The sequence below is a fragment of the Erinaceus europaeus genome, chromosome 17 (genome assembly GCF_950295315.1).
Source record: "Erinaceus europaeus chromosome 17, mEriEur2.1, whole genome shotgun sequence".
NCBI lineage: Eukaryota > Metazoa > Chordata > Mammalia > Eulipotyphla > Erinaceidae > Erinaceus > Erinaceus europaeus.
Genome location: NC_080178.1, coordinates 72,280,797 through 72,306,329, shown reverse-complemented (window position 1 = coordinate 72,306,329; position 25,533 = coordinate 72,280,797). Strand labels below are relative to the sequence as shown.

Below are 25,533 nucleotides of genomic sequence, written 5' to 3'. Positions count from 1 at the left end.
GCCCACTACTTCCTCTGTGCCTGGCAATCTGGTGTGGTCTCCACAAAAGGCTTTTGAGAACTGGGTGGTGCTATATATAGCACTTAGGAGGAAGCCTGTGTGTAGATGAAGGTGTTCTGACAAGGTCAAGGCAGAGCCAGGGTTCAAGCACAGAACTATGGTGTTTTCCCCAAGGCTAGTGCTTCCTCCATGCACAGCCTCTGGGGCTTAATAGAGCCCTGGCTGCTGCCAGTGGGACTAGATGTACTAGGATCTGTTCCTAGTTCAGCCTCTTCTTCAATTTGAACTATAGGCCATTTTGCACTAGAAATACAGACTACGCATGTTGATCTGAGAGTGAAACCTAGAGAGAGGCACCAAGTTCCTGGAGTGACTATATCACTTTTGATGTTTAAAGCTTATACGTCCTCCTAGTGTCAGTGGACCAAAGGTTTGTTGCCTGAATGCCAATTAATCAAAAGCTAAGGACTTGTGCAAGGGGAAAAAAATTCATTTCAGGTTTCTAGCAAAAGCTACAGGGCAGTAGGCTCATGTCTCAAAGAACAATCTTAATCTGAGGCTGGATTTTTTTTTTTTTTTTAAGGGTAGTGAACCAGTAGGAGAGAAGAGAGTCAGTCAGGCAGCCATCTGGCTGATGTGAAGGGTCCCCTCACAAGGCTGTCCCTCTTGCTGAAGGGGATCTTGTCGCAGTTTGTTTCTCCAAACCTGGACGGGGTCCTGCCATTTATAGCCTCATGGCCTGCAAGAGAATCATTAAGATTCTTCAAGAGAGAATTATCTATTCCTGCAGGTCTATGTGACAGACTTTTGGTATTTAACTTTAACAGTATCTATGTGAGAAAAAGTGGGCAAATATATATAAATATAGATGTTGTCAAAGTAATGGCCAGCCCGTATCTGTGACCTTGAGAGAACTACTGCAGTTTCCAGTGGAGGGAGTGGAGACAGAGAACTCTGGTGGTGGGAAAGGTGTGGAAATATACCACTATTATCTCATAATTTTGTAAATCAATATTAAGTCACTAATAAAGTTAAAAAAATAAGTATCTGTGTGGAGAACAAGATGGAGTCTATAATGTTTGATCACTGACATTAATACACAGGATGAGTGTTCCATAAAATGTGTCAGATGGGGTGAGGGAGATAGTGTAATGGTTATGCTAAAGACTTTTATGCCTGTGGTTCTGAGGTCCCAGGTTCAATATCCTGCACCACCATAAGCCAAAACTGAGCAGTACTCTGGTAAAATAATAATAATAAAATATATATATTTATGTACACACACACATTAGTATAGTAATGTGTGTCAGATGAATTTGGGAGGTGACTTAAGTTTCTTGGATCTACGTTTGAATCCCAGCTTCAATATGTCCTAGTGTATAGTCATTGGACCTTGCTTTTCTAGGCCTCAGTTGTATCATCTCTATAATGGGTATATCATCAGCCTTTCATTCCTGTAAGTAACAGGGCCTAAGAGATAAATGAGTTCTCAATAATTACTGTTTGCCACTTGATTCTAGTTTCGAGGATTAAATGAACTCATGCAAAGAATGTAGTTTGCACAGTCTCTGGAACAACTTTAAACTTCAATTAAAGTTGGGTGTTAGGTTATTATCACCAATCTCCTGGGGAGGAAATAGTTAATGTACCTGCCTGATGGGAACCTAGGAAGCCAGACCCTGGTCCCTTCCTTAGGGGCAGCTTCTAGCCTACTGGGAGCTTGCTCACTCATCCACAGCAAGGATCTCATTCCACTCAGGCCCTGGGGTTTCACTGCAACAATTGCCTTGAACAATAGCCAGAAAACAAGTTCCACCAGTCTGGGCTTTTGCAACTGAATACAGCTGTCTGGCCGGGGGGTGCTGCACATGGACTCTACTGTGATTCTGGCTGGGCCGGACACAGTTCCTGGTGGCTCTGCATTGTGAGTTTAGCCTTCAAGAGAGAGAGAAGAAAGGGGAAAAGGGCTAGTCTAGGCTGCCTCTGAGCTCAGTAGTGGTAGAGTTTTTTTGTTTTTTTTTTTTGAGGGGGGAGTGGGAGGATCATTTGGGAGGATTAGGATCTGTTTCAGAACCACAGTTGCAGTAATGCTAACCCATGCAGCTTTGTTAGTAGTCAGAAAAGGAGTATATCTCTGTAATCTGATTTTTTTTTTACATCATTTAGCAAGTCTGCCCCTTGAATAAATGAGTGAACAACGCTGTCTCACAGGGAGTCCCTTGGAAAACTGTAATGACCCTCCCAATGATCTTTCAGTGGCTCCTCTTCTCACACTTGCAGTCTTGCTGAAAGCCAGGATTCCTCACACCTGGGCTTGTAAATCCTAGTGGAAAAATCTATTTAATCATCCCTCTAACTTTAGAATTCTATTTTGCCTTTTTTTTTTTTTTAACTTGGTGACAGAGGAAGTTGTTGTCAATATAATACTGTCTACTTAAATAAAGTTTCTCCATTGCTTGGGGTGGGGGGCAGGGAGGAGGAACTTTATTTAATTTCAGAACTGATGTTCAAGGTCACGGGGGGGGGGGGAAAGAGTGCCCTCACACGAACTTGGCCAGTTTCCCCAGCCCCTGGGGGTGGGTGGGTGTGGGGGCAAGATCAGTTCATACACCATGGAGGAGAAACTTACTTCGTGATGGAAGAAATTCGTACCACAGTCACAAAGTCGCAGGACACTTGCCTGTGAGAGGAGATGGTAACACTGACATGAGCTAGGACAAGAATGTCTCCGGAAAGGCTCACACTGTCCCTGGAGGCAGAAACCCACCCTAGGTGAGAGGAAATGCAAAGCCGAGGCAAAGGCTTAGCGGGCATGTCATTGTTTGGATGAAGAGGAACTTCCTGGTCTTCAGTGGCTTCCCATTGAGGCTGAATTTAACAGTCTAGTGGAGGAGGGGAGCAACTTGGCAGACTGTCCTTGGAAAAAACTAGTGAAATGTTCTCATTCCAGTGACTGAACAGAAACTCTACTGCTCATCCTCCTCTTCCCAATATTATTTTATGGCATGATATTAATTCAGTACCAGTATCCATCCCTGCTACATGTAAATATTCCCCCAAAGAGCTTTATATTAAAATTTTGACCAAATTAGAGGTGCTTCTTGGAAAGTGCTAAGGTGACCGGAGAAGCATGGCTCTCCCTGCCCCCCCCCCCACCTCTGTGGAATGCTTCCTCCTCACAACAGTGAGCAAAACAGGGAGTGTGAGAAGCTGAAATAATTTACGGTTCTTTCTTTTCACCTGTGTTTTTCACAGCACAGAGCGTGTGATCTGGCGGTTAGAATCATGCTCTAAGCTCTATGAGGGGCATTCAAATTCCTGACATGGTGATGTCATCATCTCTTTTAAGACTCTAAAACTGGATATTTTCTGAATGGACTTTCTGGTCATTTTCAGAGAACCCTTTCTCTTCACCTCTGTATTTCTCCAAGAAGTAGTAGGCAGACAGTCGAGAATTATAAGGACCTCCATTCTAGTACAATGGAGTATCTTGACCGAAGGAGTCTCTTCTTCATACAGCTGGTTACTATCAGCAGGAGCTTTTGTGACCAATTTGGTTAATGATGATGCTGGTTATCAGGTTGATTTCAAAGCTAAACTATACATATTCTCTGGTGACTGAGAAAGTTGATTGGACTTTGAATCCATTTCTTCTTCTGAGCCTAAGGCCCCCAAACCATGTTTCATCTAGTAGAAAAAGGGAGTGGGGGGAGTTGGGCAGTAGTGTAGCGGGTTAAGCTCACATGGCGCAAAGCAAAGTGCAAGGACCGGGTAAGGATCCAGGTTCGAGCCCCTGACTCCCCACCTGCAGGGTAGTCGCTTCACAAGTGGTGAAGCAGGTATGCAGGTCTCTGTCTGTCTTCCCCTCCTCTCTCCATTTCTCTGTCCTGTCCAACAACAACGACATCAATAACAACAATAGTAACTACAACAATAAAACAACAAGGGCAACAAAAGGGAATAAATAAATAAATATTTTTTTAAATTATTTAAAAAAAGAAAACAAAAAAGGGAATGGGACAGTACATGTGATCTACCTGGGCTGGAGGTCCTACTGTACCTGGCATGTGGTAAACACCATCAGTGGTGGCTGTAAATATTGGGTAAGATTGCACCCTGTTTCTTTGTGGGTACATAGCATGGTCTAATGCAGACTTTATTGTGAGTTAGGTTGTAGTGCCTTTGTGAGTAAAGAAGTCTCAGACAGGTGTTGTGTCATGTCAGACACTTCTCTGTCTAGAGAGAGCAGTTACTTAGTAACTTATGTGTACAGACTAGCATGTATTCCAAGGATTTTTGTTTGTGTCTTCATGCTGAGGCTTCATCACTCTGGGCCAACTGTTTCAGACAGAAAAACAGAGAGGCTGCTGGCCTGCCTCCCAGGCAGAAAGCAATGAGTTCTCAAACATGAGGGCCTGGGTTCAGTACCTGACATCACATGTGCCGAGTGATACTGTGGTTTTCTTTTCTCTCTCTCTGTCTCTCTCTCTCTTCCCTTCTCTCTTTCATTAATAAACTAATCTTAAAGGGGGGAGGCAGAGGAAGAGAGGGAAAGAGACCACAGCACAAAGCTTCCTTAGTACACAGGGGCTGGACTCAAACCTGGGTCACATGCTTGACTAAGCAGGTACACTGTCCAGATGAATTTTGTTTCTTCTTTTTTGGTTTTCAGAAAATTCATGAGTTGTTTTTCTTATTTTACTTTTTTTTAGAGGGGGTTAATGCTTTATAGTGCAGTCAGTGATGTATGAGTACAATTTCCTTGTGCACTAGGAACTCACGATTATCTCCTAACCCACCCTCCCCCACCCTTCCCCAGAGTCCTTTGCTTTGATGCAACAGATGAACTATTTTGCTGACCCTGTTTGTTTTACTGTATCACCAACTTTGACTGGTTGCAAAAGGATTTGAAGAGATGAGGGAAAAGAACAGAACAGCTCTGTCTCCTGGAGCTGCTCCAAAGACTAGGCAGCACTGTGAAAGGTCTGTGTGGGTTTTAAAATAAATCGGTGATGGTGATGATGGTGATCTGTGAGGTGAAATCATCAGCAAGGAAGCTTAGAGACTGTCAATGCAGTTAGCTCCCTGTTTGGTAGCATTTAATGAGATGCTGTGAAACTAGCAGGCACTTTCAGGGTGCTCGTCTGCCATTATTTCAGCCTAAGCTGAGTTTAACCTCCAAGGGGAGGTTAGTTAAGAAGCAGCCTTTTCGGATGACCACGTTCAGTTCCCTCCTTATACAGGAGACTGAGCCCTTGAAAGGAAGTGATGCTTGAACTCTCACAGGAAGTCATTCTGGGGAGGGGTAGGTCACGGTCTGGCTCCTTAACCTTGCTGCTTCCATGCCTTGAAGGAGAGAGCAGCCAGAGCAAGGATGCTGACAGGTCTGGGTTTAGGCACGTTGTCACCTTCTTATGACCACTTACTTGACAGGTGGCCTGAGGACATATTGAAGGCTGTAGAAATGATATCTGAGGACCTGGAAGAAAAAGGGGGCAATTATGTGTCAATGTAGACAGATAGTTGTAGAGATGATGGTTGGCCCATATCTACAACCTGAGGGGAACTGCAGTGGCTTGCAGTGGGGGGATTGGGGAGTCAGAACTCTGGTGGTGGGAATGGTGTGGAAATATACCCCTGTTGACATGTAACTTTGTAAATCAATATTAAATCACTAATAAAATAAATAAATAAATGATATCTGAAATCGACATAATATCCACTTGCTTACTTTTGTTCTTTTAATCTATGTTTTCATTTGAGTCTGAACTTTGTGTTCTTTTTTTTCCATATTCACTGACTTTGCAGTTAAGAGTAAGAAAGGTATCAGAGAGATAATCTAGCAGTTTGTGTAGAAGATTTTTTAAAAATTTTTATTTATTCCCTTTTGTTGCCCTTGTTGTTTTATTGTTGTAGTTATTATTGATGTCGTTGCTGTTGGATAGGACAGAGAGAAATGGAGAGAGATGGGGGAGAGAAAGACAGACACCTGCAGACCTGCTTCACCGCCTGTGAAGGGACCTGCCTGCAGGTGGGGAGCCGGGGCCTCGAACCGGGATCCTGACGCCAGTCCTTGAGCTTAGCGCCAACTGCGCTTAACCCGCTGCGCTACAGCCCGACTCCCCTGTGTAGAAGATTTTTATGGGGTGTGGGTAGATAACGTAATGGTTATACAAAGAGATGCTCATGCCTGAAGTCTAGGTTCAATCCCCTGCACCACCTACTCAGTCTGGGCTGAGCAGTGCTGTGGTAAAATTAAAAAAAAAAAAAGATTTTTATGCTTGAGTTCTCAGGGATTCCAGGTTCAGATCCTGACACCACCATAAGCAGTGCTCTGATAAATAAAATAAAATAGAGGAAGGACAACTTGGAATCATCCTGGATACCTTGTATCTGGACTGAATACAAGCTGACTTAATATTCAGTGAGATGAATAAAGGACTTTAAGACCCCTAAGTTCCTAAAAATGTAGTTTGGGAGCCTTGAAGAAAACTAGTGCACATTTGATGAAATTCCACCGGCACATCCATTGGTTAAAATAGATGAGAGTCATTTCCCAATCTCATCACTACTGAATCCATTAGTGTATGTGTCATCGAATCTGGAAAATATACGTGACTGCTGTGATCTGCTGTGGAATCATGAACATCTTGCCATTTCTTTTGATGTCTCAGACAAAGAATTGATAGTCCATGACCAAAATAGGCTGTCTTAAAATTAAAACAAACAACCCCACCAATGTGTCCTGGAGCTCCGCTTCCCCAGAGACCCACCCTACTAGGGAAAGAGAGAGGCAGACTGGGAGTATGGACCGACCAGTCAACGCCCATGTTCAGCGGGGAAGCAATTACAGAAACCAGACCTTCTACCTTCTGCAACCCACAAAGACCCTGGGTCCATGCTCCCAGAGGGATAGAGAATGGGAAAGCTATCAGGGGAGGGGGTGGGATATGGAGAATGGGTGGTGGGAATTGTGTGGAATTGTACCCCTCCTACCCTATGGTTTTGCTCATTAATACTTTCTTAAATTAAAAAAAAAAAGAAAAAAAATTAAAACAAACAAAAAACAACAACAAAACTTCAGGGAAATAAGCTAAGCCCAGTGTCCCAGGTGCCTTGTAGTTTCCTTTATGAAAGCAGAGGCTTCTGTTGGTTACCCCAGACTGTCAATCACAGTGCTGTCTTTACTAAGATTGTTGGAGCATATTTGGAATATGGGAGTCCATAAAACTGGTAAAAAGAAACTTTCTCAGGCTCATTTATTCTTCTGGTCATTAATGTAAAAGTCACTCACACAATGAAAGCCACTTGAATATTTTTCTAAATATCCAAGGAATGCTATTGTTCCCTAAAAAGAATATTTTAGAATTAATTTGGATTTGTTACTTAATCTAGTAAAGCTTTAATATCTTTTTAAAAAAATATTTGTTAAAATATTTATTCCCTTTTGTTGCCCTTGTTGTGTTGTAGTTATTGTTGTTGTTATTTGTTGGATAGGACAGAGAGAAATGGAGAGAGGAGAAGACAGAGAGGGGGAGAGAAAGATAGACACCTGCAGACCTGCTTCACCGCTTGTGAAGCGACTCTCCTGCAGATAGGGAACCGGGAGCTCAAGCTAGGATCATTATGCCAGTCCTTGGGCTTAACCTGACTCCCAAAGCTTTAATTTCTAAGTCTAGGTTTTCTTACAAATCTCATCTACAAATTATTTTTGTATAAATTAAGATAATTTCTAATTGTTATCCAATTTGACTTTTAAAATTCAGACTTAAATCTAATTTAGCCTAACAATGAATACTGTTTGCAAACTTGGATAATTAAGTTTCCTTAACTACTTCAGAGCGTGTTCATAAGTCAAGCATGCCTAGTTTCCTTAGTGTCTTCAAATGTCTGACAAGTAGATTTACTAGCCTAGTAAGCAAAATCTTTCTGAGCATCTAAGCAACTCTTACAAAGAAAGAAAAATTAAGTTACAGATATTATAAATAACTATACCCTTGAATTCTTTTTGCAATCTGAATGCAAATCTTTTTGTAAATTATCTTATTTATTGCATATGAAAAGGAGAAACCAGAGCAGAACTCTGGCACATTGGGCAGTGGTGGAGATCAAAGCAGGAACCTGAGATATGCAAGTTTGATTCTCTTCTGCTGGGGCTACTTCCCCAACATCTGAATCCAGTTGTTAACTCTTTCATCTTGAGAACTCTCTCACGTCAGAAACCAGTACTTTTAAAAGCTGAAATACAAGACTATATTCAGTTTTTCAGCACTCTATAATAAACAGATTACCCTAGTGTGTTTATAAGACTTTCATCCTAAACATAATGGAATGATTCACTTCATCTCCCTTCATCTTTTTAAACCTTTCCCAGGCTTTCAAATCATTTACTCATCCTTTCAGGTAGGCTTGGCATCCTTTTTTAAAATGGTTATTGTCACCAGGGTTATCACTGGAGCTTGGTGTCTGCAAGACAAGCTCACTGCTCCTGGTGACTTTTTTTTTTAAAAGATTTTATTTATTTACTAATGAGAAAGGTAGGAGGAGAGAGAGAAAGGACCAGACATCATTCTGATAAATGTGCTGCCAGGGATTGAACTCAGGACCTCATGCTTGAGAGTCCAGTGCCTTAGCCAGTGCGCCACCTCCCGACCATGACTTTTTTTTTTTTAATCTCTGTTTTATTATATAGGAAAGACGACAATTGAGAGGGTTGAGAGAGACATCTGCAGCCCTGCTTCAAGCTCATGAGGCTTCCCCCCTGCAGGTAGGGAGCAAGGACTCAAAACACCCAGCTGCCTGGCAGGTGGATTTTTTTAGTGTTTTAAGGAATCCCCAAACTCTTTTCCAGGGGGCTGCAGAAATCTGTGCTCCCCCCAAAAGTGAAAAAGGTGCCCTTCCTGCCCTGTCCTCACCAGCGCTTGTCCCTGTCCTTGATGTAAGCTGTTTTCATAGGGGTGAGAGATTCAGGTTGTATGTCGTACTTCAAAAGTTGTGAGGTCCTGGAATGATCTCTCTAGCTTTGCCTAAAACAACACTCATCAAATTCACATGACCCCACAGGAAATGCTGAGAAGAATTCAATATAACTCCAAAAATAAAAAATTTAGCCTAGTTGTGCCAGCAGCCACTTCATTGAGCTGTCTGAGAAGGAAGGGAGGTAGGTTGGAGGGAAGTGGGTCCAGAGGAGTGATCTGGATGAGCGCACCAAGTCGGAGACACCTCGGAGACCTGCCTCTGAGAACTAATACATCTCTTTCTTCTGTACAAAACGACTTTTCTTAGGCCTTCATCACTTGCTACACTCACGCTAATGGCAAACTATGACTTGTAAAATGACTCCAGCGGTGTGGCTGAAGAATCAGACACAAAGAAATGTGGAAAGCATGTAGAATTCATTCAGGCAGTAAGGACATTAGCCAAATCCAATCAAGTGGCAAAGAAAAGTAGGTACTACCTGGCTAAGGCACAAAAGTCCATTGATCCAACACAGGCAAGAAATGTTGAAAGAGGTTATGAAAGCTGACTATGACTGAAACTTGAAAGAAACCCAGAGGGGGCATGTTTGCTATGTGGTGATACGAAATTGCAGCTAGAAGTCTCAAGGGACCCCAACGATATGACAGAACAAATTAAGTGATTATTCTGGGACATGAGGCAATCATTCCAGAGTCTGGCCTGTACTCTGACTGAGGAGAAAAACTGTGATGGAGTAAGATGAGGGCGTGGTTGGAGGTGAAACGTACTATGTGCACTTAACCCGGTGCACTGCCCGGCCCCCTAGTTGGAGGTGAAATGTACCCCTGTGACAGCAGAACTCTCATAAGTCAGCATTCCTCCATAAAATGATACTGGAACTGCGAGGGAGAGGGAGAGGGAAAGAGAGAGAGAGAACGATAGACCACAAAATAAATGAACAGTAAGAAGAGCCACCTTACCCGGCCTCCCCTCGTTAGGGCGCCGGTGCTGTCAGAGTGTCTCAGAGGCCTCCTATCCCTGAGAATACATACTGGGTCTGACTGACTTAAGCTCAGTGGTCCATGCCATTTGCTCCCAAACTTCATGGGAAAGGAGAAGTTGGAACTCAGTGATTTTTTTTTCTAGGTGAACTTACATCCAGAAGTCATGGCTGTCTTTCTGAGCATGAGCCGGCATTGTTTACGGCCACATTGGCAGCTCCAGGGGACACCAAGGCTGTTCTGCCCTCAGCAGGTGCTTTTCTCACTGCCACTGCCTTTCATAGTCACAGGCCTCTAGTTCCATATCCCCAACCTCCCGTGGGCTGGCTAACATCTCACTCCTTTGAGACAGCTCAGTCACAGGAACTGCCTATAAACTCAGGGCAGCCCCTGAATGCTTCAAGCTCTGCGATGTGGGGAGAATCATGTATCCACTCAGAACCACATGCCCCCTCTGGAATAATCTGTTGGAGTGGGAAGGCCATAGGGAAAGAGCGGGTGCAATTACAAAGCAAAAAATCTGGGACTTGGATTCAGGGCATCTGTTACTAAAGTCTCACTAGCCATTCTACTTTCTCCTCAGCTCCCTTTTTCCTTCATGGGATTATAGGGGAGTTCAAACGCATGAAATTCTTAACCCCAGCGAGCAGGTGCAATTCAAGACCCCTGGGATTTGCTTCTGACCATCAGAGCACATTTGAGTCCTTTTCCATCTGTTGTGTCTGTGCTTTCCCTAGCGGAGCTTTTCCTGTGCTCAAGAGCTTAGATGAGATCATTTTCACATTCCCTGTAAGGAAATTAAGGCAGAAAAGTTATTATTTGTGAAAGAGGGATGTGCGAAGGGCACCGGGCCTTGACTTCACCACAGGTAGTGAACATGCATCAGAATGTGGGTTCAGGCAGGGAGCTCCTTCTGTGTGTCTGGAGAGAGAGGGCCTGTGACTCACAAAGTGGAGCTGACATGGCTGTAGCCTTTACAGACAGGCAGAAGCTAGGGTGAGGGATCAGGTGGTCTTGCACTCCCAGTTCTGCTATGTGTATCTTTAAATTATTTTATTTGTTTATTTATTTGTTGGAGAGAGACAGCCAGAAATCAAGAGGGAAGGGGGTGATAGAGAGGGAGGGAGGCAGAAAGGCACCTGCAACACTGCTTCACCACTCATGAAGCTTTCCCCCTGCAGGTGGGGACTGGAGGCTCGAACCTGGGTCCTTACACATTGTAACATGTGCACTCAACCAGGTGCGCCACCACCCAGCCCCCCAGTTGTAGAATGACCTTGGACAACATTACCCACAAGCTCTTGTCTTTCTCACTGGGAAGCAAAAGCCATTGCCTCCCATGAGTGAAAAGGAGAGTCGGTGAGGCTACAGATGTTGCTCGCTGACATGGGAGAAGTGTGCAGCAAATACTCATTGTTGAGAAGGGCAGGTGATGCCGGGGTAGAAGAATCGCAGGCTCTGAAGTTAGACCATTCTGCTTTCAGCCCAGTCAGCTCCTTCACAAGCTGGTCTGGGCTGCTCTCTCAGCCTTGATTCCTTCACCTGTGTATTGGGGAGGGGGCAGTGGGAGTTTGCAGAAGTGATCAGAGGATTGGAGACACAAACAAGGTATTTCAGGTACTTGGTGCAAGGCCTGACTTAGCACACACCCTTGGCTGCTACCACTCGGCAGGCCCCAGCATTTATTTATTCAGGAAGCAGGCTAGATTTTCATATAGACCGAGAGCTGCATCACGGTGTCTAGGAGTGCATACACATATCTGAGTCTCCTGGGAGTTCCGTGTAGGGGGTTGGTTAATATGGGCTGGAGTATTGGAGAGGCTCTTCCAGAACCTGGAAGTTTCTAAAAGCCCCAACTGAAGAAGGGGGATTGCAAGAGCGAAGTTGGCTAAGACTCTGGAGGTGGTGGGGCCCTCTGCACCCCTGTGAATTCATCCTCAGAGACCCCTCACACCTCCAGTCTTCATCCTCCTGACTGAGGAGCCATACACATTTGTTCTCTGTGACTGTGTGAGACTCCTCAGGTGGGCTTCTGGGTGCTGAGTAGGAGGACAGACAGGAAAGATGATGAAAACAGGTCTCCACTAAGCTTTAGTTTCCTGCCTGTTCAGCAGAGCTCAGGCAGGTGTCTGACACGCTGGCAGAACAAGCTAGGACTTCTTTTGTCTTATCTGGTGTGTGGGTGGGTGTTGGCCCACTGGGCATTTCTAAGACTGTTGCTTACCAAACCTTCCGGCTAGACATACTGTGAAGGCCGAGTGGCAGAGGAATGTGGTTAAGTCAACACTGTTGTCAAATAGCCCTGGTACAAAACCTGTCCCTCTCATGCTCTCTCTGTGACATTGAACCCGGTGCCTCCGCTCTCAAGCCCTGACTTTCTCCTGGGGAAACAGGCCACGTTATATTCCTGTGTGCAGGGACATTTGCCATAATGGAAGCCATCGGCTCTCACGTTGAGGAAGTTGTCTCCTGAGTCAGAATGACTGGATGCAGATCTTGCTCCACCTCTCACTGTCTGTGCAAAACCTTTCACTCACTCTTGACCTAAGTCCACTGGTACTCTAGGAAAACAGGATATTTTCTACTAGCTCAAGTAGAGAAATGTTATCCTTAGAAGCTCACTTTTTCTTTTTAGCCTACTTTTCATTTGCAAGTGTTAAAATCATTTAAGTATTTACTGGCCACGAGCTAGGTACCTGCTATGCTCCACACCCATACAAATGAGAAAGTGCAAGTCTTGATGGCAAAGGAGAGAGTGGGGGAACCAAGGGAACCTTGGGAGGGGAGGGAGGAACAGGTATCCAGGGAAAGAGACAATGGCTGCAAAACCTTGACTGCAAGCACCACACTGGCTTTAGTGGAACAGGCCAGGGGGCTTGGCGCTGTGATGCACCTGATTAAGCGCACATGTTATTGTGCTCAAGGACCTGGGTTCAAACCACCTACTCCCTACCTGCAGGGCGTATGCTTCACAAGAGGTGAAGGAGGTCTGCCAGTGTCTCTCTTTTTCTATCCCTCTTTATCTCCCCCTCTCCTCTCAATTTTGCTGTGTCCTATCAAATGAAATAGAAAGAAAGGAAGGAAGGAAGAAAAACAGGAACGGAAGGCAATGACTGATGGAGAAGGGGATGCAAGATAAGACCAGAGGAAAAGGCTGGATTCAGAGGTTCTGAGGACCTAAGTAAAGAATTAGGAGTCTGGGCTGTGGCGCACTTGGTTGTGCACACACATTACCATGTGCAAGGACCTGGGTTCAAGTCCTTGCTCTCCACCTGCAGGGGGATGCATCACAAGTGTCTTTCTCTCTCCCTCTCTATCCTCCCTCCATCTTAATTTCTTTCTGTCTGCCAAATGAAATAGAAAGGAGAGAAAAACAAATGGGGAATGGTTGCTGGGAGTGGTGGATTTATAGTGCAGGCACCAAGCCCCAGTGATAACCCTGGTGGCAATAAAAAAGGGGGGGTGGGGAGGCCTTTAAATACCTGAGAAGCTACTGGAGGAGAATAAGCTGTGCAACAGAAGAATTTATGATTTGGAAAGTTTGTCTTAACTACTTTAGGGAGAATGGGTTGTTAGGGACCCGGAGTAAAGCACGGAGCCCCACAGGACTATGGGTAGCACTTGACCTGCAAGTGGCAGTGGAGGTCGAGTGCTATTCACTTGTGAATATGCTCTGCAGGTGGAGCTGGTGGGACCAGGGCTAAAAGTCTTGGTTGTACCAGGAGGGATGAGTTGTCTCCCCTCTCCTCTTAATTTCTCTCTGTCCTGTCAAATGAAATAGACAGGAAAGAAGGAATAAGAAAAGGAAGGAAGAAGGAAGGGAGGGATGGAGGGAGAAAAAAGGAGGGAAAAAATCAGGAATCATTGCCTGGACACTTGACTAGAATGGTGGGGGTGTGGTCTGATGGATTTGAGGGTTGGGGAATGCAGAACTGTGTTTTTAGACACGTGCTGGAGTATTATTGGAGTTGGAGCTTCCAGTAGAGTTGAGAAGGTTTTGCCAGTTCCTGCTACTTTCTTTCCCTGGTGTGTCAGATCCAGAGTGCACCAGAGAGACCGACGCTCTTCTTGCCACAGTGACCCTCAGGGAGGGTGTTGCCGTCGAGCCTCTCTCTGCACCACTGCAGTCTCGATGGCCACTGTCCCGACCCCACCACTCGGCCAAGGGGTGGGACTTTTTCAAGCTTCCACAGTGAAGCTGAGGGAGGGTAGGGAGTGGGGTGTGTCTGCAGGCGCTGCTTCTCAAGGAACCACTTCCCTAGTGGTAGGGAAGGTGTGTGTCAGCCATCCTTCCCGGTGGATGGTGGCCAGTCCAACCCAGCCAGTATGCATGGCAGCCCAAGAAGAGTCATTCCAGAGGCACTGAGCTGCGTCTAGGGCTTTGTGACACAGGGGTCTCAGGGGACAGCATGCATTTCTCTGCATTGTCAGGCTGGCCTGGCTCCATTGCAGGTTTTGGTGATCATCATGTGTTTGTTTTGGCAGCTGGGATGACAGCAGCTCCGTCAGCAGCGGCATCAGTGACACCATAGATAACCTTAGCACTGATGACATCAACACCAGCTCCTCCATCAGCTCCTATGCCAACACGCCTGCCTCATCTCGCAAAAACCTGGATGTGCAGGTAAGGACCAGCACCCCCCTCCCAGGCCTCCTGAGGCCCAGACAAGTGGGGCCCTTTAGACTTGTAGGGTGAGGGCATAACGTGGGGTAAGCAGACTTCCAGGTCTACGAGGTGAGGCTCCACCTCCTGTTTCTTCTCTCGCTCTCCTCCCTGGACTCTGGCTTCTACCTTCAGGGAAGGGGGTCTGGGAACTTCAGGGGAGAACAAAGATGATAATCCCAGCGGAGCAGGAACCCAGCAGGTGCTGACCAGAGGCTGGGGACTGCTGATGTGTAGGTCACATCTGTGCACCAGCACAATGAATCCTCTTTTATGTGCTGTGCTGCTTTCCACAGACCTAATGCCCTGCATTCAACTGCAGTCTAAAAATATTACTGATAGTGAGATACTCTGAAGGTCAGAGATCATATTCACGTAGCCTGTGATAGTTTATTGCTATAGTTGTTCTATCTTATTATTGCTTATTGTCATCATTCTCTTACTGTGTTTAATTTAAAAAGCAGGGCCAGGCAGTGGTGTGCCTGACTGAGGGCAGGTGTTGTGTTGTACAGGGACCCAGGTTCAAGTCCCCAGTTCCTTGTAGAAGGGAAGCTTCAGGAATGGTGAAGCAGTGCTGCCAGTGTCTTTCAATTATGGAATTGAAATTCTGTATTTTGAAATATAGAATTAGAAATATATAATTAGGAATAATTTAATATATAATTAGAAATTATATAAATAAGAAATAATATATAATTAGAAATACATAAAATATGGAATTGAAAATTCTATATTCTGTGTTGTCATACAGAGTAAAATTAATAAACTTTTAAAAAATTTACAAATTGGGGTGCTGGGCAGTAGTGCAGTGAGTTAAGCGCATATGGTGCAAAGAGCAAGGACCAGCATAAGGATCCCAGTTCGAGCCCCGGCTCTCCACCTGCAGGAAGTCGCTTCACAAGTGGTGAAGCAGGTCTGCAGGTGTCTATCTTTCTCTCCCCCTCTCTGTCTTCCCCTCCTCTCTCCATTTCTGTCTGTCCTATCCAACAACAACAGCAATGACAACAACTAATAACTACAACGATAAGCAACAAGGGAAAAGGGGAAAAAATAGCCTCCAGGAGCAGTGGATTCGTGGTGCAGGCACTGAGCCCCAGCAATAACCCTGGAGGAAAAAAAATAAAATAAAAATAAAATTTACAAATTAGGAGCCAGCTGGTGATGCACCTGGTTGAGCGCACATGCTACAATGTGGGAAGGACCCAGGTTCAAGCTCCTGGTTTCCACTTGCAGAGGGAAAGCTTCACAAGCGGCGAGGCTGGTCTGCAGGTGTCTCTCTGTCTCCTTCCCTCTTTCTCTCCTCTTCCCTTCTCAAGTTTTCTCTGCCTCTATCCAGAATTAATCATTAAAAATACATTTAAAAAATCTACAAAAAAGTTTTATCATAGACTCGTATGTATAGCAAAATACCCGGGGGACAGGTGGTGATGCACCTGGTTGGGCGCACATGTTAACAATGCACAAGGACCCAGATTCAAGCCCCTGATCCCCACCTGCAAGGGAAAAGCTTTGCAAGTGCTAAAGCACTTGTTGCAGGTGTGTCTCTGTCGTGCTCTCTCTCTATCTCCCCTTTCCCTCTCAATTTCTGGCTGTCACTATCAAATATGTAAAAAATGATAATAAAAATTTTAAAACAATAGATAAAAGGAAAATACCCAGAATTGGTGAGGCCTGATAGTAGTGAAGCTTTGAATGCTAATGGGCTTCTTGGAATGGATCACCTGTGACTATGGGATGGATCTACTGTACTGCTCTTCTGTTTAGCAAGATTCTATGTTAAAAACTGTATTATTTGGGGCTGGATAGTGGCACACCTGGTTGAGCACACATGTTACAATGCACAAGGGCCTGGGTTCAAGCCCCTGGTCCCCACCTGCAGGGGGAAAGCTTTGCAAGTGGTGAAGCAGGGCTGCAGGTGTCTCTCTATCTCTCTCCCACTCTATCTCCCCTACCCTCTCAATTTATGGCTGTCTCTATCCAACAAATAAATAAATATAATAGTTTTTAAAATTATATTATTTCATATGAAAATGAACTTCTGGTTTCCTTTGAAAAAATTCCTTGAGCCTGTATCCCCCACATGGAAAGATCAACAGAGATGTCCAGGTCTCCACTCCTTTTGGACATGTTCTCTTGTCCTCACAACATTCCTCTGTGACCAAAGATAGGTTCGAGCAAGTTCATTTTATTTGAGGAAAGTCAAGGTATCATCCTCATAACTCATCCCCAAAGTTGGGACTGACTGGCCAGCTGTGGAGCACTAGCATCTGTGGACTGAGGCTCTTTTCCGCGGTCAGTCCCTCCTAGCAGTGCAGGTGCTGCTTGAGGTGAACCTGCAAGATCTGAGCAGGACAGAGTCTCCCAGAAGAGTAGGTCACTGCCCTATTCTTCCACTCTCTTTCATATCCTCTTCCTTTCTCTGCTGTTTCTCACTCTGTATAGTGAGCAACTGCTTTGGGAACTTCTCTGCTTTCAAAGGTGTTCTTTCTTTGAGAACAGGACAACAGAAAGGAAGTGTCAGAGTGTAGGAGTAATTCTGTCCCACAGAAACGGAAATGCTGGCTGCCTAGTGAAAGGTGAGGCACTGCTCCACAGTGGCCTGTGGCTGACTGAGTTTTCACTTGAAGTCAGAATTTCTAGTTTTTGTTGGGCGGTGGTGATGGCTTTAAACTACCTGCCCTTTATGAAGGGGCATAAAGATTTGGGGGGGTTCTAATAACATTCTGTATCCTGAGACAAGAGGAACATATGTGAGTAAATGTTATATGCTCCTAAGATGCATATTGGTGGATCCACTGGACAAGACCAGATACCTGCTGGCACCACATCGAAACAAGAGAGATAAGAACTCCCTTTCTCTCTCTCTGTCTCTCTCACACAATTTAATACGAATATATATTTTAATTTTTTAATATTTATTTAATTTTCCCTTTTGTCGCCCTTGTTATTATTATTGTTGTTGTTTTGTTGTTGTTATTGAATTCGTTGTTATTGGATAGGAAAGAGAGAAATGGAGAGAGGAGAGGAAGACAGAGAGGGGGAAAGGAAGATAGACAACTGCAAACCTTATTCACTGCTTGTGAAGCGACTCCCCTGCAGGTGGGGAGCCGGGGTCTTGAACTGGGATCCTTATGCTAGGCCGTGGGCTTTGCACCACCTGCGCTTAACCCACTGCGCTACTGCCCGACTCCCAAGAAGAATTTTCTTATTCTTTGTTCTCTCCTCACAAATCTCGAGTAGCATCTATATTCCATATTGATACAGAATAAATATTTGTCCCTGGGAGCCAGGCTGTAGCGCAGCGGGTTAAGTGCACATGGCGCAAAGCACAAGGACCAGAGTAAGGATCCCGGTTCAAGCCCCCGGCTCCCCACCTGCAGGGGAGTCGCTTCACAGGCGGTGAAGCAGGTCTGCTGGTGTCTGTCTTTCTCTCTCCCTCTCTGTCTTCCCCTCCTCTCTCCATTTCTGTCCTGTCCAACAATGACGACATCAGTAATAACTACAACAATAAAGCAACAAAGACAACAAAAGGGAATAAATAAATAAATATAAAAAAATTTTTTTTAAATGTGGCCCTTTATAGCTGATTTCCCTGGGCAATGTGGCTTTGGTTGATGCCAGGCCCTCTTCTGTGACAAGCTCTTTGCTTTCACATAGCAAATCCCACATCAGAACTGGCTCAAGATCACCACCCAGCATAGCTTTTGGTTAAGATCAAGAAGTTAATCTCAAGGGATGAATAGCGTTTAATAGTAATAATAGTGTCACTGTGCAGCTACCAGAGTGCAGGTCTGGGAGACAGCTTGCCTGGTAGGGCATGCACCTCTAATAGTTCTCAAGTCTGGTGCATGGGGAGCACTGTGGACAGATGGTCCTGGGGGTGGAACACTCCAGCAAATGATGGACTGGTGCTGTTGCGTCTTCCCTTCCCTTTCTCTGTTTTCCTCTGTCTCTCCCCCACAAATAAAAAATAAAAGTAAGGGGGTCGGGTGGTAGCGCAGCGGGTTAAGTGCACGTGGTGCATAAGGATCCCGGTTCGAGCCCCCAGCTCCCCACCTGCAGGGGAGTCGCTTCACAGCTGATGAAGCAGGTCTGCAGGTATCTGTCTTTCTCTCCCCCTCTCTGTCTTCCCCTCCTCTCTCCATTTCTCTCTGTCCGATCCAACAATGACGACATCAACAACAGCAGCAATGATAACTACAACAATAATAAAACAAGGGCAACAAAAGGGAAAATAAATAATAAAAATAAAATAAAAGTAAAAAAAAAGACAAAAAGGAAGAAGAAAGAAATTAGCCCTGAGAAACCACTCAGCAGCATCACACATGGACCTAGTGCATTTCCTGGCACTAGATTAAAAGTAAATATTACCAGGGTTTTGAATATTTAAAGAAAAACAAAGAGAGCAAATCTTGGAATAAAATTAAATGCAGACCTGCACGAAGAGTCACCAAGCTCCTGTTGAGGTTGTTTCATTAGATGGAATTTTAATACCATCCCTTCACTGCTATCCAGGGAGCATCTCCAAATACTTGAATCAGCACAGCTCACAGCCCCCACCCCCACCCTATACCACTCAGAGGATGCTAAGGGCCATTACTTCTCTCAGAGCAGCACCAGGCAGCGGGCGGATGCCATCTTCCCCATCTCATTCAGGTTCCCCTACATGAGCAGGCAGCACACAGGGTCCTGAGCAAGGCAGCAAGAAAAAACTCTGTGCACCCACTGGAAAGCCAGGCAGAGGACACATTGCCTGCTTAGGTTACCACACTTGAAAAGCCTCTGAGAACAGCAGAAGGGAAATTCACGTAAGGAAGTGAGAAGTGATTGTCTGGGAAGCCTGGTGAATGGCCGCCTTTAGCCGACTGGAGGAGGCAGAGGCACGCAATGGAGGAGCGATCCTTGGGAGATGGATATCCGCTCTGTACGTGAGTGACTGTTTTCCTCAAGGATGCTGAGGAATGCTGAGGCTCCCCTGAACGGTACACAGGCCCAGAGGGCGGCACTAGTGTGCTGGGCAGAGAATGCTCTTGCTTCGGGTCGGAGAGCTTTACCTGACTTAACATAGGAGAGCTGGTGAGCCCATCTGAGGTGTCAGGGATCAGGTGTGGACTCTGAGTCAGGGCCACAGTCCTCCTTTGTGACCTCTGTGGATAAGCTACCAACCTCTCCAAACCTCTGCCTCTCCACGCCCAAGATCTCTATGCCTAGGACAATCTTGAAGGGTGAGTGTGATCCTGACAGGGAAATGCTTTACCTGACTGGGTGTTTTGTGGTGTCTGATTCTTGCTAGTTACTCAGAGTTACTTTCTATCTTGCCTCTCTCCTCAATTCATATTGGTAACCCTAAGCTGACTATCTGCTACATTTTTTTCAAAGATGAATTCTTAGCATTTTTTTTAACCAGGAGACTGCTCAGTTTATGCAGAGGATTGAACCTGGGACACGGGAGCCTCAGGCAAGAGAATCTCTTTGCATAATCATTATGCTAACTACCCCTGCCTTGAGTTCTTAGCATTTAATTTTTTTTTTAATTTTTAATGAGAACAAGATATATAGAGGGAAAGATACAGAGAGAGACAAACCAGTGTACTGCTCAGCTCCGACTAATGATGGTGCTGGGAATTGAACTTGGGACCTCAGAGCCTCAGGCAGGAGTCTTTTGCAGAACCACTGTACTATTTCCCCAGCCCAGCATTTGTAGCATTTTATTGTTAGGGCTCTAACAACACACATTTACCTGTCCATTCACGTGGTGATTCACTCATAAAATTGAGAACATAGAGGCTAGGCAGTGGCACACCCAGTCGATCACATGAGTTACAGTGCCCAAGGACCGCAGTTCAAGCCCCCAGCCTCACTAGCAGTGAATCAGTGGTGCAGGTCTCCCTCTCTCTCTCTCTCTCTCTCTCTCTCTCTCTCTCTCTTTCTCTCTCTCCATCCCTCCCTCCCTCCCTCCCCTTTCCCCCTTGATTTAGTTCTGTCTCTATCCCATAAATACAATAAACAACCCAGGGTGTGGGTATGCACTAACATCTTAACACCTGTTTGAGTATACTGCAAAGCCCCTGCACAGAAGCTCCCTGATTTACTACACAAGTGGTCCTGACTTATGATCGCTCATCGTAATAAATTTTCAGCTTCACAAGGTGCAAAAATGGCACTCAGTAGATCGAGTTTAGGTGTACTCAGTGCACCTCAACATAACAGTATTTTCCCCATCAAGAGACAAGCAAAATATGTCTACATTCTTGTGATTGTGGTACTCCTACCCACCAAAATTCTGCTCACCACCTAATAGCACCTAGTGAGTGAGACTCAAGGAAAACTCTTTTCTGCCTTAGGATCTTTCACTTCACATCCGTAAACTCTTCTAAGTGTCTTCTCATTCTGTTTGGTACTGATTAAAGGACCTTGCCTTTTGGTGAGGTGGAATATCCCTTCAGCTCCTTAAAAAGTGCCAATGCCTCTGTTTCTCTCTCTCTCTCTCTCTCTCTCTCTCTCATCCTGATTGAACAAATTTACTCTGGAAGTATTTAGAGGAAGGGAACAGATGGGTTGTTGGGGCAGGAAGCAGATAGTGTTAGTCTCTAGTCACCTGCAATACCGAGATAAAAATGGTTCTTACCTGCTTACTTTCCTTGAGCAGAGACTGACCCGGATAGATGGGGGCATTTTGTTAAGGTGTGGCTTTGGAAGTATGCATTCATTTGCTTACTCCTCTATTCAGTGAGTTGTGATTGAGCCCCTGCTGTGTGCTCACGGTGGGAAGGCCTCTGTGTCTCACAGCAGCTAAACAATAAGCTTCCCACAGCCAGAGACAGCTTTTGTCCTCCTCACATCTCTGGTGCCTGGCATCTAAGGGTAACTCATTATGTACTTGAAGAATGAGTCACCAGGCAAATGCATTTATGGTGCATTACGGCACCACAGATGAATACTGTGGGCAAAGGAGGTCCACAAGGGGTGAGGGAAACAGAGAGGCTGTAGTGGTGGTTAAACTCGGACTGCGTGTCTGTGTGTGCCTTTTGTCCCATCTAGCCATTCACTTCCTGAAAAATGGTGTATACTTCCAGCAGGGGAGAAGTGACAGGGGAAGATGACCCAAGGACTCTGAACACCAACTCCATCAGGACACAAAGAGAGAAGAGGAAAAAGAGAGGGACATTTGAGTGTAGTAACAGGTGTATGTATGTGTGACTTGGAAAGGAAGAGAAGATGGGACTGTCGAAAACAATGGGCGAGTAGACACGAATACAGACAGAGAGTTAGAGAAATAACAGTCGCCCATATCTGCAACCTTGGGAGAACTGCTGTAGCTTCCAGTGGAGGGACTGGGGGTCCTGAACTCTGGCGATCGGTACAGTATGGAGTTGTACCCCTGTTACCTTGTAATTTTGTAAATCAATATTAAATCACTAATGAAATAAAAAATAATAAAATAATGGAAGTATTAGGTAAGATCTTGAAGATGTTCATTTTGGTTTGCTGCCTTGCTGACAGTACCCACTCTTGGCAGTCAGCGTAGCGAATAGGGGGGGCTAGTAGCTCAGTATAACACCCTAAGGTGTTGTTGGCCGGCTTCTGCTTCCCACTGGCTTCTTCTCCTCAGGTGGAGCCCAGCCATGAGTGAGGCCCTCAAAGCGTTTTGTTTAGCTCTATGTCTTTCAAGTGTGATAAACCATGAGCATCTCATTTCTGGGCCTTCTGGGTTCCATGGTCTTCCGGTCAGGGTCCTTCCAAAGGAAATAGCCGCATATCCCCTCTGCACTTTTGAGCTGGGTGGGAGCAGGCACCACAAGCTTTGTCACTGGGGGGAGGGGTAGGCGGTGGAAGATTGGCCTCCCCTCAGTCCTGTTCCCTCCCATCCAGTGGAACTAGCAGCCCTCATCTACATGTGCTAGGGATGTCAGGCTATGGTGCTGTGCTCATCCAAAGCTTCCACAATCAGTGGAACAATGGGGAGGTGGCAGAACAAAGGGAAACTGCCTCGAGGCTGGATGCCATGTGGGGACCAGGCCCAGAAGAGGAGGCTTGTTTCACTGTGGGCAGAGTTGGCTGAACTCTCACCACACCTCTGGCTACTTGGTTCTTACTCTCTTTTTCCTCTGCTCCCTTTTACACATCCTTCACTCCCATCTGGGACATTTATATTCTGTCATCTTCTTTGTACCCCCTGAAGACAGGCTTTCTTTTTAAAAAATATTTATTTATTTATGTATTCCCTTTTGCTGCCCTTGTTGTTGTAGCCTTGTTGTGGTTATTATTGTTGTTGTTGATGTCATTCATTGTTGGATAGGACAGAGAGAAATGGAGAGAGAAGGGGAAGACAGAGAAGGGGAGAAAAAGACAGACACCTGCCGACCTGCTTCACCACCTGTGAAGCCAGGAGAGTCGGGGGCTTGAACTGGGATCCTTACGCCCGTCCTTGAGCTTTGAGCCACCTACCGTTTAACCCACTGCACTACTGCCTGACTCCCTGAAGACAGGCTTTCTAGCAAGATTATCAGAGTACAAAAGTCCAAAGACCTAAAAGTGGTTGTCACTTCCCCTTTGTCCAGTCAACTGGCACTTTGCTGTGGGCTGGGGTGCTCCCTGGCCTGGGCTTAGCGGGGCAGATACTGACTCAGAGTCTCATCCACAGACTGACGCTGAGAAGCATTCGCAGGTGGAGAGGAATTCCCTGTGGTCTGGTGATGACATCAAGAGGTCAGACGGAGGGTCAGACAGTGGCATAAAGATGGAGCCAGGGTCTAAGTGGAGGCGCAATCCTTCTGATGTGTCTGATGAGTCTGACAAAAGCACATCAGGCAAGAAGAACCCCGTCGTCTCGCAGACAGGCTCGTGGCGACGAGGCATGACAGCTCAGGTGGGCATCACTGTGCCAAGGACAAAGCCAACTGCCCCTGCGGGTGCACTGAAGACCCCAGGAACTGGTAAGTCAGAGGCAAACACTATCTTACATCCACCAAAACCTCAGTCACTCTGGCAAGGACTTGAAAGTTTCAAGTCCACATAAATGCTCAGGTATTTCTTCTTCTTTCTTCTTTACCTCCAGGGTTATCCCTGGGGCTTAGTGCCAGCACTTTGAATCCACTGCTCCTGGTGGCCATCCATTTTTTGGATGGGACAGAGAGAAATTGAGAGGGGAAATGGAGATAGAGAGGAAGAGAAAAAGACACCTGTAGACCTGCTTCACTGCTTCTGAAGCATCCCTCCTGCAGGTGGGGAGCAGGGGCTCGAACCCAGATCCTTGTGTGGATCCTTGCTCTGAAGTTACTAGGTGCTTAACCAGGTGTGCCATCACCGGCCCCTAGTATTTCTTCTTCATGTCGAGCCTTTGCTAGTAACCATTCTCATAAAGTTTCTCGCCCCTTCCTTCTGGATGGAAATGTGTCAGCATGCACGTCTCAGGCTCTTCAAGTTGCTCCCCTGCAGGGGTGGTTTGAGTTAGTGAACCGTGTGCTAGGGAGAGCTAACTTTGACAGTGCAGACTCTTGGTGGACATGTGTCACAAGCTATTGGTATGTTGAGTTGATGTTATCAGCGACATGAGCAGGTATATAAATAAGGGCAGTGCTTTTGCAGGAAGGCAGGCACCCTTTTCAATGAACAGAGGTGGAAAAAAAATCTATCAAAGACAGTCTCTCATGTATCCGCGATTGGCTGGCTTTGCTTCATTCTGGGTAAATTCAGAGTGCTTTGTAAATGAGTGCAATCATTGATGTCTCCTAAAAGGCTCACAGTGACAGGAGGAGATAAGATTATCTGTATAGAGAGCTCCACCCACCACCTTTCAAGAGTCCTGCTTGCCACAGGAATAAGTGAACCAGTTTTGTTTTTGTAGAAGAGGATTTGAAACCAACTGAGCTGGTGAGCTGGGTCTTGGTCTCTGGGTTAACTTTGCTAATTTCTGTCTTAGGAAAAACAGACGATGCAAAGGTATCTGAGAAAGGACGGCTCTCGCCCAGAGCCTCCCAAGTGAAGCGTTCTCCATCAGATGCAGGACGCAGCAGTGGTGATGAATCCAAAAAGTCCCTCCCCGGCAACTCCAGGACTCCCGCCGCCAATGCCAACAGCTTTGGGTTCAAGAAGCAGAGTGGCTCAGCCACTGGGCTGACCATGATCACAGCTAGTGGGGCCACTGTCACCAGTAGATCAGCCACCCTCGGCAAAATCCCAAAGTCATCTGCTCTTGTTGGCCGGTCTACTGGTCGGAAGACAAGCATGGATGGAGCTCAGAATCAGGATGACAGTTATTTGTCTCTCAGCTCCCGGACAAACTTGCAGTACCGAAGTTTGCCAAGGCCCAGTAAGTCCACAAGCCGAAATGGGGCTGGGAACAGGTCTAGTACCAGCAGCATAGATTCCAACATCAGCAGCAAGTCAGCAGGACTGCCGGTACCCAAGCTGAGGGAACCATCCAAAACTGCGCTAGGCAGCTCTCTGCCAGGTCTGGTCAACCAGACAGATAAGGAGAAGGGGATCTCATCGGACAATGAGAGTGTGGCCTCCTGCAACTCCGTGAAAATAAATCCTGCAATACAGCCCATGTCCAGTGCAGCTCAGACCACTCTCCAGCCAGGAACCAAGTACCCTGACGTGGCCTCTCCTACTCTCCGCAGGTAAGTGAGTAAATGGCTCTGAGCAGGACTGAAGTACATGGAGTGGAACCCTGGACTCATTAATTGCTTGTTCCTTTGTTAAAGCAGTCTCTGTTTTCCTCCACTTCAGTCCCAGAGCACAGCTTTTGGTCAGATCCTGCCAGCAATGTTACTGTTGACTGATCATTCTCCCATGCTGGGGTGAAAAACGTAAGCCAATGGAGTCAGCCAGCTGGAGTTCACATTAACTAGCCACTATATCATCTTTCTGAACAATTTTGCCTCAGTTTCCTCATCTATAAAATGG

The 25,533-nt window shown here is 45.8% G+C and overlaps 1 protein-coding gene across 16 annotated transcripts in view; it reads left to right on the top strand.

The window, feature by feature from the left end:
- NAV2 (neuron navigator 2) overlaps positions 1–25,533 on the top strand; it is a 762,517-nt gene that overhangs the window by 668,256 nt on the left and 68,728 nt on the right. For all 16 annotated transcript variants that reach the window (XR_009545656.1, XM_060177031.1, XM_060177025.1 and 13 more), the window contains 3 exons: positions 14,445–14,583; positions 23,267–23,558; positions 24,545–25,247. Coding sequence is in view for 15 of the 16 variants with exons in the window: in XM_060177031.1 (XP_060033014.1) it covers positions 14,445–14,583; positions 23,267–23,558; positions 24,545–25,247 (1,134 nt within the window). In the remaining variant the exon portion in view is untranslated. The remainder of the gene's footprint in view (positions 1–14,444; positions 14,584–23,266; positions 23,559–24,544; positions 25,248–25,533) is intronic.